The 12,122-nt window shown below is 50.0% G+C and overlaps 1 protein-coding gene across 1 annotated transcript; it reads left to right on the forward strand.

Moving 5' to 3' along the window:
* The first annotated feature begins 312 nt into the window (after window positions 1-312).
* On the forward strand, window positions 313-11,780 carry LOC119954805 (sulfotransferase 1C2-like). The gene is made up of 8 exons (XM_038780346.1): window positions 313-323; window positions 1,758-1,942; window positions 4,944-5,100; window positions 6,900-7,220; window positions 8,371-8,396; window positions 9,660-9,754; window positions 10,942-11,122; window positions 11,617-11,780. The coding sequence occupies exons 2-8, from the start codon at window positions 1,774-1,776 to the stop codon at window positions 11,727-11,729; spliced, it is 1,062 nt and encodes a 353-aa protein (XP_038636274.1). The 5' UTR covers window positions 313-323; window positions 1,758-1,773; the 3' UTR covers window positions 11,730-11,780.
* Window positions 11,781-12,122: the final 342 nt, after the last annotated feature.

The following is a 12,122-nucleotide window of genomic DNA, read 5'->3' on the forward strand; positions in this document are numbered from 1 at the left end:
AGGGGGGACTGAGAGACACCAGTCAGTGTACAGATACATCCCTGAGAGAGAGGGGGGACTGAGAGACACCAGTCAGTGTACAGATATCTCCGATAGAGAGGGGACTGAGATTCAGCAGTTGGCCACGCCAAATTGCCCCTTCATTGGAATTTGGGAAAAGGATGAGGCCGGGAGCTTTGACCTTCCCCAAATTCTCACCCGAGAGTCTAACAGGTGACTGCCTTGGGCAGAGCCACATCATCATCTAATGCGTATATTTGCATATGCCATCCAATAAACCCGGAGATCAACGTCAACCATTTGTGACTCGGAGAGAAAACAAGGTAACAGCTTTCTATCTGTCTCTGCCCCGCTGTCTCATCTCTCGCTCTCTCTGTCTCTCTCTCTCTCTGCCTCGCTGTCTCTCTCTGTCTGTCCCCTCGCTGTCTCTCTATCCATCTCTCTTTCTCTCTGTCTCAACTTTGCAGTATCCCTCTCCACCTGTCTCTCTCAGTCTCTATCTCTCCCGGTCGCGCTCTTCCTGTCTCTATCTCTCACTATCTCTATCTATTTAGGGAAGCACGGTAACATTGTGGATATAATAATTGCTTCATAGCTCCAGGGTCCCAGGTTCGATTCTGGCTTGGGTCACTCACTGTGCACAGTCTGCACAACCTCCCCGTGTGTGCGTGGGTGTCCTCCGGGTGCTCCGGTTTCCTCCGACAGTCCAAGATGTGCAGGTTAGGTGGATTGGCCATGATAAATTGCCCTTAGTGTCAAAATTGCCCTCAGTGTTGGGTCGGGTTACTGGGTTATGGGGATACGGTGGAGGTGTTGACCTTGGGTAGGGTGCTCATTCCAGGAGCTGCTGCAGGCTCGATGGGCCGAATGGCCTCCTTCTGCACTGCAAATTCTATGATAATCTCTCTGTCTCAATCACTCTCTGTCTCAATCTCTCTGTATCTATCTGTCTCTCTCCCTGTCTCTATCTCTCTCCCTATCTTTCACCCTGTCTCTATCTCTCTCTGCCTCTGTCTCCTCCTGTCTCTATCTCCTCCTGTCTCTATCTCTCCCTGTCTCTATCTCTCTCTGCCTCTGTCTCCTCCCGTCACTATCTCCTCTCTATCTCTCCCTGTCTATCTCTCCCTGTCTCTATCTCTCAGCCTCTATCTCCTCCTGTCTCTATCTCTCCCTGTCTCTATCTCTCCCTGTCTCTATCTCTCCCTGTCTCTATCTCCTCCTGTCTCTATCTCTGAATGTGTGAGTGTCTTAGCGTGTGTGCGCGAGTGTGTGACTGAGTGTGTGTGCCTGAGGGTGTGTCTGTCTGTCTTTGTCTGAATGTCTGAAGGTGTGTGTGCCCAGGTGTGTGTCTGAATGTCTGTATGTGTGTGTCTGAGTGTTTGTGACTGAGTCTGAATGTCTGAGTGTGTGTGTGTGTCTGAGTGTGACTGTCTGAATGTTTGAGTGTGTGTCTCCGTGTGTGTGTGTCTGAGGCTATGTGTGTGCCAGTGTGTATGTGTCTGAGTGTGTGTGTGTGTCACTGTGTTTGCGCGAGTGTGAGTGTGAGTGTGCAACGGTGAATGTGAGTTTGTGAGTGTCAGTATGTGTGAATGTATGCGGCCTCGGTCCCTATGGATGAGGGTCAGCTGGGGAGGGGGTGAGTGAGGGAGACGGGAGCCTCTGTGTCCCTGTGGGTGAGGGTCAGTGCGGGATCGGAGAGGGGCCGAGGGAGACGGAAGCCTCTGGGTCCTGAATGAATTGACCATGCTGCTGCCCAGTTTCAGGATCCTGGAGATGGAGCTGGACTATCATCCGGAGCTGCGAGACTTGACAATCAGGAGGCCGCAGCTCAAACTGTTGGAAGATGTCCCCTTACCCGACTTTCTGGCTGATAACTGGGAGACGGTGAAAAACTTCCAGGCCAAGCCCGATGACCTGCTCATCGCCACCTATCCCAAAGCAGGTGAGTAGCTCCGAGGGCCCACGCCGGAGGAAGAGGGGCCCACGCCGGAGGAAGAGAGGTCAACGCTGGAAAGCACTCCGGCTACCGCCCTTTTTCCAAAAAGGTGGTAAACGTCCAAGAATAGGCAGGAAGGTTCCTGCAGCTCTTCGCCCACCAGCAAACCTGTTAAAGTTCAGGAGGAAGTATTTCTGTGTAAAAGATGTTTCAAATGCACAAATTAAGGCCGTGTCCAGCGTTTGGCAAGATTTGTTCCAGATGCAAAGGAAAAAAATCACATTGCTAAGCATTGTTACCCTAAGCTCAACCCCAGACCAGTCAGCACAGTGGTAGACACAATTTCCACTGAGGAAACATCATTGTTTGCTCGAGAGATAACACAGAAGAATAAGTTTCTGGAGACATCAACAATTCTCCAGCACTTTGTTAAAATGCAAACTGATGCTCCCATTTAAAATAAATGGTCGGGTGAGGTTTGCTGTTCGAAGGCATTTTAAAGCTGACAGCATTGTTATTCTCGTTCTGTCTATCTGTGGGTGTAGTGTACATGGATTTTAGTAAGGCATTTGATAAGGTTCCCCATGGTAGGCTTATGCAGAAAGTACTGAGGCATGGAATAGTGGGAAATTTGACCAGTTGGATAACGAACTGGCTAACCGATAGAAGTCAGAGAGTGGTGGTGGATGGCAAATATTCAGCCTGGAGCCCAGTTACCAGTGGCGTACCGCAGGGATCAGTTCTGGGTCCTCTGCTGTTTGTGATTTTCGTTAACGACTTGGATGAGGGAGTTGAAGGGTGGGTCAGTAAATTTTCAGATGATACGAAGATTGGTGGAGTTGTGGACAGCGAGGAGGGCTGTTGTCGGCTGCAAAGAGACATAGATAGGAATCAGACCTGGGCTGAGGAGTGGCAGATGGAGTTTAACCCTGACAAGTGTGAGGTTGTCCATTTTGGAAGGACAATTTTGACTGCGGAATACAGGGTTAACGGTAGGGTTCTTGGCAATGTAGAGGAGCAGAGAGATCTCGGGGTCTATGTTCATAGATCTTTGAAAGTTGCAACTCAAGTGGATAGAGCTATGAAGAAGGCCCATGGTGTGCCAGCGTTCATTTGCAGTGGGGTTGAATTTAAGAGCGGTGAGGTGATGATGCAGCTGTACAAAAGCTTGGTCAGGCCACATTTGGAGTTCTGTGTGCAGTTCTGGTCATCTCATTTTAGGAAAGATGTGGAAGCTTTGGGAAAGGTGCAAAGGAGATTTCCCAGGATGTTGCCTGCAATGGAGATTAGGTCTTACGAGGAAAGGTTGAGTGTGCTTGGCCTTTTCTCATTAGAACGGAGAAGGATGAGGGGCGATTTGATAGAGGTTTATAAGATGATCAGGGGAAAAGATAGAGTAGGCAGTCGGAGACTTTTTCACCGGGTGGAACAAACCATTACAAGGGGACATAGATTTAAGGTAAATGGTGCAAGATATAGGGGGGATGTCAGAGGTAGGTTATTTACCCAGAGAATAGTGGGGGCATGGAATGCACTGCCTGTGGAAGTAGTTGAGTCGGAAACGTTAGGGACCTTCAAGCGGCTATTGGATAGGTACATGGATTAGGGTAGAATAATGGAGTGTAGATTAATTTGTTCTTAAGGGCAGCAGGGTAGAATTGTGGATAGCACAATTGCTTCACAGCTCCAGGGTCCCAGGTTCGATTCCCGGCTTGGCTCACTGTCTGTGCGGAGTCTGCACATCCTCCCCGTGTGTGCGTGGGTTTCCTCCGGGTGCACCAGTTTCCTCCCACAGTCCAAAGATGTGCAGGTTGGGTGGATTGGCCATGATAAATGCCCTTAGTGTCCAAAATTATATGATCTATGACTAACCTAGGACAAAAGTTTGGCAGAACATCGTGGGCCGAAGGGCCTGTTCTGTGCTGTATTTCTCTATCTATCTCTTTCTGTCCTCTCCTTGTCTCTCTCTCTCTAGGCCTCTCTCTCTCTGTCTGTCTTTCTCTCGCTCTGTCTCTCTCTGTCTCACTCTCTCTCACACTCTCTGTCTTTCTCTATCTCTCTCACTCTGTCTTACTCTCTCTCTGTCTCTCTCTCTGTCACTCACTCTCTCTCCCTTTCCTTCTGTCTCTCTGTCTCCCTTTCTCTCTCTTTCTCTCTCTCGTTCTCTGTACCGCTCTCGCTGTTTCTTTCTCTCGCTCTCTTTTTCTCTCCCTCTCATTCTCTCTCTGGGCTGCAAGGTAGCACAAGTGGATAGCACTGTGGCTTCACAGCTCCAGTGTCCCAGGTTCGATTCTCGACTCGGATCACCGTCTGTGCGGAGTCTGCACGTTCTCCCCGTGTCTGTTTGGGTTTCCTACGGGTGCTCCGGTTTCCTCCCAGTCTCTCTCTCCCTGCCTGCATGCCTGTCTTTCTCTCTCTCTGTCTCTCTCTCTCTTTCGCAGTCTCTACCTTTCTCTATCTCTGTCTCTCTATCTTAATCTCTCTCATTCTCTGTCTCTCTTTCTCTCTCTCTGTCTCTCTCACTTTATCTGTCTCTGTCTCTCATTCTCTGTCTCTCTCTCTCTCTGCCTCTGTCTGTCTTTCTCTTTCTCTGTATCTCTCTCTCATTCTCATTCGCTCTCTCTATCTCTCACTGTCTCTCCTTCTCTTTCTCTCTCTGTCTCTCTCGCCGTCTCCCTCTCTCTCTGCCTGTCTGCCTGACACTTTCCGTGTGTTTCTCTCGCTCTCTCTAAGTCTCTCTCTCTCATTCTCTGTATCTCTCTCTCTCTCTCTCTCTCTCTCTCTCTCGTCTCTCTTTCTCTCTCTCTCTGTCTCTCTCTCCTTCTCTTTATCTCTCTCTCTCTCTGTCTCTCTCCCTCTCTCTGTCTCTCTCTCCTTCTCTCTCTTTCTCTCTCTCTGTCTCTCTCACATTCTCTGTCTCACTCTCTCTTTTTCTCGCTCTCTCATTCTCTTTCTCTCTCTCTCTCTCTGTCTCTCTCTCATTCTCTGTCTCTTTTTCTCTCCACAGGAAGTACATGGATGCAGGAAATTGTGGATCTGATTTGTCAGAACGGTGATGTGGAGATGTGTAAACAAGCTCCCGTCTATTACCGAGTTCCCATCATGGAATTCTTCATAGATAACACTCTGCCGACTGCTCAGACAGGTTATGACGAGGGGGCGGGGTGGGGGAGGGTTTGGCGAGAGAAGGGGGTGGGCAGGGGCGGGCAAGGGGGGGAGGTGGAGCATCAAATTCGGGGAGTCTTATGACAACTGTCCCCATCAGGGAGACGGCGTCTGGAGCAATGTGCCCACTTTTAGTCTCCTGATCGATGGAGGGACATCCTCTTGATATGACCTTCGCTGACACACATCATGAGGGCAACCCACACGACAAAGGGGAAACTGGGAACGCCAGTTCTTAACTATGTATGTGTTATGATTTGGAAAGAAATGTGTGAAAAGAGATGAAACCGTGTGAGGAGGGTGTGGAGCGGTTCAGTCTTGTCTTAAATTATTCAAATAACAAAACGCTTATTAAACTCCAAAACACACAACAATTCGCATTCTCACAGTGCCGCGGTCCCAGCTTCGATCCCGGCTCTGGGTCACCCTCCGTGTGGAGTTTACACATTCTCACCGTGTTTGCGTGGGTTTTGCCCCCACAACCCAAAGATGTGCAGGGTAGGAGGATGGGCCATGCCAAATTGTCCCTGAATTGGAAAAAATTAATTGGGTACTCGAAACTAAAAAAGACACACGACAAGATGGGCAACAGTAAACAGCACTTATAAGTAGCTGCAATAGCAAATCTGCAGACAGTTTACACAGAAACCAAACCCCCTCCCAACAAAATGCTAAATCTTTCCAGAGCTCCAAGTATACAGCGCCCTAAAACAACATCCCATAGGTTTTGGTGAGCCCAAACCAGGAAGCAATTTCCACACAGAGCAGATAGCTTTCATTTGGGAACCTTTCTTTTGCTTTAGCGTAGAACATTCATGTTTTGCTCAGACAGAAGCCTGCTGTCGAATTTTCATCACAACAGTTTGCTTCACCCAGAGAGATGGAGCTCTGCTTTGCAACTGGGTGGGGCTTTGTGCTGGGTCCGAGGCTGTTCCTGGGTACTTTGCCTAACAAAGCATCTGCTACATCCTGCTATGTGTCTAATCTGACAAACCCTCAGTGCAGCTGAATCCCTATTAATATCTTTGTTTTGAATCCAACTTCCCAACATTTGGCTGAGGGGGAGAGTAAGGACTTGCTACCGGGATAAGAGGGATTGTTCCCCCAATGAGGAGAGATAGGAGGGTCTGTATTCCCTGGAGTTTATGGAAATGAAAGGCAACCACATTTCTGAGGGGTTGTTTCCAGTCCCCCCCCCCCCCCCACCCCCAACCGCGCCTCGGCTGGAGCGTCTGGGACACGGGAGGAGGGGGGACGTTCACAGTCTGAGGGTAAGAAGTCGTCCACTTTGGACAGACGAAGGAGAAATGTCTTTGCTCGAAGCGATGTGAATCTTAGGAATTCTCTCCTCCACCCCCTGCCCCCAGAGAGCTGTGGGTCGCTCAGTCACCGAGTAGATACGAGATCGAGAGAATTGTCAAGGCTGAGGGGGGGTATCGAGGAGAGAGGACGGGGGTGAGGCAAAGGTGAGGGAAAAGATTAGCCACAAGATCGATTGAGGGCGGAGCGGACTCGAGTGTCACTGGCGAGAGTCTGCTCCCCTGGAGGGACCCGTGCCCCGGCGAGAGTCGCTGCCCATGTGGGGGGCACCCGTATCCCGGAGCGCGTCAGTGCCGTCGGGGTGGGCCATAACCCAGGTAGAGTCGGTGCCCCTTGAAGACCCGTACCCCGGGGAGGGTCAATGGCCGTGGGGGGACCTGTACCCTGGGGAGAGTCAGTACTCGTGGGGGGGGGGGGGACCTGTACCCCGAGGAGAGTCAGTGCCCCTGGAAGACCCGTACACCGGGGAGAGTCAGTGATCGTGGGGGGTGCGAACACCTACCCCGGGGAAAGTGAGTGCCCATGGAGAATCCATACCCCGGAGAGAGTGGGAGCCATGGGTGGCCCGTACCCCGGGCAGTCGGGTCTACAATGTGAGCAAGATTATTAGACCACAATGTTGCAACACCTCCCATTTCACAGGAGAAACTGGTTTACTTGCGAAGATGGCGTCTCCGAGGATGATGAAAATTCACCTCCCGATCCAACTGGTTCCCAAATCCTTCTGGGAGCAGGACTGTAAGGTAGAGACCCGGGACACAACACTCACCACCCTCTCCCAATCACCCCCATCGACCATGTAAACGCTTGATCCCTCGCCCTGTTCAACACTCCCTCATTCCTCCCTCCCTCAGTCTCCAAACAGTGGGACTCCGTCACTCCCCCCTCCCTCAGTCTCCAAACAGTGGGACTCCCTTACTCTCCCTCCCTCAGTCTCCAAACTGTGGGACTCCCTCAGTCTCCAAACTGTGGGACTCCCTCACACACCCCTCCCTCAGACACCAAACTGTGGAATGTTGTGACTCTGGCTGACCAGTCCCAGCGGATAACTGGGAACAAGCTGCCACCACGTCTTATAATTTGTCCATTATGAGGAATTGTCTGAAGTCAACATAAGTAAAAATCCAAGATCACTTGTGATCATTTTAAATGATAAATGTAAACATCTATGCAATGAAGAGAAAATAGGACAACACCGACAGAAGCGATAACACCTTGACACCATTACCAATACTACACAAACATGTCCTAAATTTTATTTGATTGAATAAACTCTGAGGGAAAAAAAATGTTGATGGCAACAGTCCTTATGGATAATTTAATCCAGAGGAGTTTCCGTAATATTGCCAGAAATGCTCTGATGGTCTTCAGGGAATCTCAGCCATAATTCTCCTGCGAGGGTGATGTCAAAATCACTGTTCATATGTCAGGTTTGAGCGCAAACGGTCTTTTTCAACATTTCAGAGCCACACCCACGAAAGCCTTAAGTCACACATTAATAATGTTGGTTTCGCCCTATTTAATCTCCCATTCTATTGCATCTACAACCCATTAGACATTCCCTTTCCCAGATTTAATCAACGCTTTTCTGACTAAGCTGATGGGTGTTGTTTTTTAATTAAAGATAACTTACTATTTTGCCTCACACATTTACGATCTCCCAATTGTATATGTTTCCTTTGAAGTCCTAACAGGCAGGTTTAAAATCATTGCTCTTATCTCCCTAATGTAAATATCTGGTTTAACGGTTGCACAACCTCCACCCCGGTCCCATTCATTACTATTCCAACTATTTGCCTTCACACCTATATTAATGATTTGACCTTTTCCTCGAGTTTAATTAAGCCAGTGAGACCCATGCTCACACACGAAAGTTCCTTCCCCGTATCTGACATGATGACAATATTATGGCAAAAATATTACTCATTGATGATTCTTCCTGTTCCTAGACCATATCTGTCGCTCGTAACGCCAAGTATAGTCTCGTATCATATTTTCACTTCCATCACACCTTTCTCCTGATGCCGGAACCGGGAACCTGGCAAGAATTCTCCCAAAGATTCATGGAGGGCAAATGTGAGATTTATCCGCACATCACCAACACCTCAATGACCACTCCCATAGGAGCGGCACAGCACGGGGGTAGGTACAGAGTAAAGCTCCCTCCACACTGTCCCCATCAACCACTCCCAGGGCAGGTACAGCATGGGGTTAGATACAGAGTAAAGCTCGCTCTACACTATCGCCATCAAACATTCCCAGGACAGGTACAGCACGGGGTTAGATAGAGAGTAAAGCTCCCTCTACCCTATTCCCATCAAACGCTCCCAGGACAGGTACAGAATGGGGTTAGATACAGAGTAAAGATCCCTCTAAACTGTCCCCATCAAACACTCCCAAGACAGGCACAGCACGGGGTTAGATATACATTAAAGATCCCTCTACACTGTTCCCATGAAACACTCCCAGGACAGGTACAGCACGGGGTTAGATACAGAGTAAAGCTCCCTCTACACTGTTCCCATGAAACACTCCCAGGACAGGTACAGCACGGGACTAGATACAGAGTAAAGCTCTCTCTACACTGTCCCCATCAAACACTCCCAGGACAGGTACAGCACAAGGTTAGATACAGAGTAAAGCTCCCTCTACACTGTCCCCATCAAACACTCCCAGGCCAGGTACAGCACGGGGTTAGATACAGAGTAAAGCTCCCTCTGCACTATCCCCATCAAACACTCCCAGGACAGGTACAGCACGGTGTTAGATACAGAGTAAAGCTCCCTCTACACTATTCCCATGAAACACTCCCAGGACAGTTACGGCACGGGACTAGATACAGAGTAAAGCTCCCTCTACACTGTCCCCATCAAACACTCCCAGGACAGGTACAGCACGGGGTTAGATACAGAGTAAAGCTCCCTCTACACTGTCTCCGTCAAACACTCCCAGGGCAGGTACAGCACGGGATTAGATACAGAGTAAAGCTCCCTCTACACTGTCCCCATCAAACACTCCCAGGACAGGTACAGCACGGGATTAGATACAGAGTAAAGCTCCCTCTGCTCTGTCCCTGTTCTTGTCATAGAGTCATAGATGTTTTCAGCATGGAAGCAGGCTCCTGCTTCAGCGCTGGCTGAAATGTCGGCGCTGGGGTGCGGATAATCCAGCCCCTTGTCTTTGGGAACAGGGAGAAACTCAGTGGGATCTTACTGTGCCTGTTCTTGCTCTGTTTCAGTATGTTGGGGCTTCTGGTACGACCATGTGAAGGGATGGTGGGAAGCGAAGGACAAACATCGGATTCTCTTCCTCTTCTATGAGGATATAAAGGAGGTAACGGCAGCGCGAGGGACCGAGTGTGGAGGAGGATGGAGGTCTTGAGCGTGTGGCAAAGCAAGGGAGAGAGAGGGGGACAGAGAGCGAAAGTGGAACCGAGAGACAGAGGGAGGAAGATCAGCAAGTGATAGAGAGGGACAGAGGGAGAAAGGTCAGTGAGAGAGAGAGACAGAGGGAGAAAGGTCAGCGAGAGAGAGAGACAGAGGTGCAGCGAGACAGCGAGAGAGATGAGATAGTGAGACAGAGTTACAGATGATTCATAGATTATCATAGAAATTACAATGCAGAAGGAGGCCATTCGGCCCATCGAGTCTGCACCGGCTCCTGGGAAGAGCACCCTACCCAAGGTTAACACCTCCACCCTATCCCCATAACCCAGTAACCCCACCCGACACTAAGTTTGGACACTAAGGGCAATTTATCATGGCCAATCCACCTAACCTGCACATCTTTGGACTGTGGGAGGAAACCGGAGCACCCGGAGGAAACCTACGCACACAAGGGAAGGATGTGCAGACTCCGCACAGACAGTGACCCAAGCCAGAATCGAACCTGTGACCCTGGATCTGTGATGTGATTGTGCTATCCACAATGCTACCGTGGTGCCTGACCCTTAGTCTGGATGATCAATGACCCCTGACCTGGATGGTCAATTTCTCTCGCATTGACCCCTGACCCTTAGTCTGATTGGTTCTGGATTATCGCTCCTGTTGTCTCCGTGACCTTTGACCTCCGGTCTAGATGGTCAGTCACTATCTCGCTGACCTCTGGTCTGAATGACCAGTCCTTCTTTTACTGACCCCTAACCTTGGTTCCCGATTCTCGGTCCTGCTGTCCCCCTGACCCCTGACCCCAGATCCGGTTTCTCGGTTCACCCGGTCACACTGACCTCTGACCCGTTATCTTGTTGCCCACTCTCCCTGTCTCACTGACGTCTGACTTAATTTCTGGTATCTTCCTCCCCCTGTCTCACTGACCTCGGTTCTGGTTACTCAGACCCATGTCTGACTGACCCCTGACCCCAGGTCTGGTTATTCGGTCCGCCTGTCTCTGACCGCTGACCCAAGTCTTGTTGCTCGGTCCCCCTGTCTCGCTGACCGCTGACCCTCAGTTCTGGTTATTCAGTCCCCCCCTGTCACACTGACCCATGAGGTCTCTAACTCTGGTCCATTCCAACCCTATAGAATCCCAGACGGGAGATCCTGAAGGTAGCTGAGTTCATGGGGAAGGTTCTGGAAGAAGACGTCATTGAGAAGATCATTCAATTTTCCTCCTTCAACATCATGAAGGAAAATCCGATGGTCAATTACGCCACCCTCCCGGAGAGCGTCATGAATCAGAACATCTCCAGGTTCATGCGCAAAGGTAGGTTCCAGGGGTCACGGGCGAGAGAGCTGGCGGGGGGGGGGGGGGGGGGGGGGGCGGGGTTCAGGGTTAATTTTTCACTCCTTTCAGGGGCCTGAGCCCTGACAATCCCGAGGACCAGCATTTCCGGGTAGGCCAGATTGGCCTCCAATGAACCGTCCACCTGAACCGCCTCCAATCTGGGCTGGGAGAGAGGATCCACTGTCTCCCTCTCCTCACACACGCCAGAAAAGGCTCAAGCTGTAAGTCCCTCCTTTGTACTAAATCATTCACGGGATGTGGGCCATCGCTGACTCGGCCCAGAATTTGTTTCCTATTCCTAATTGCCCCTTGAGAAGGTGTTGAGTGAGCCGCCATCTTGAACTGCTGCAGTCCAGTGCGATGTAGATACACCCATAGTGCTTGTAGGGAGGGAGATCGGAGATTTCTCTCTCTCTCTCTCTCTCCCCCTCTCTCTCTCCCTCACTCTGACTAACTCTCTCTCTCTCCCACAGGTGAGGTTGGAGACTGGAAGGAGCACTTCACAGTTTCTCAGAATGAAGATTTTGATGAACACTATGAGAGACAGATGGGTCACAGCTCACTGAAGTTTCGCAACGTCCTGTAACCACTCTGAGCGATAAAGCAAATAAACTTCTCCAATCACCAAAAACACAAACTCGGATTATTTCACATCAACTCTGATCCATCGTTACACAGATTAAAGATATCTCCCTGAGAAAGAGGGGACTGAGAGACACCAGTCAGTGTACAGATATCTCCCTGAGAGAGAGGGTGACTGAGAGACACCAGTCAGTGTACAGATATCTTCCTGAGAGAGAGGGGACTCTGAGAAACACCAGTCAGTGTACAGATACCTCCCTGTGAGAGAGGGGACTAATCGACATCAGTGTACATATATCTCCCTGAGAGAGAAAGAGGGGACTGAGACACACATGTCAGTGTACAGATATCTCCTTGAGAGAGAGGGGACTGAGAGACACCCGTCAATGTACAAATA

This window comes from Scyliorhinus canicula, chromosome 20, assembly GCF_902713615.1.
Source record: "Scyliorhinus canicula chromosome 20, sScyCan1.1, whole genome shotgun sequence".
Taxonomy (NCBI): Eukaryota; Metazoa; Chordata; class Chondrichthyes; order Carcharhiniformes; family Scyliorhinidae; genus Scyliorhinus; species Scyliorhinus canicula.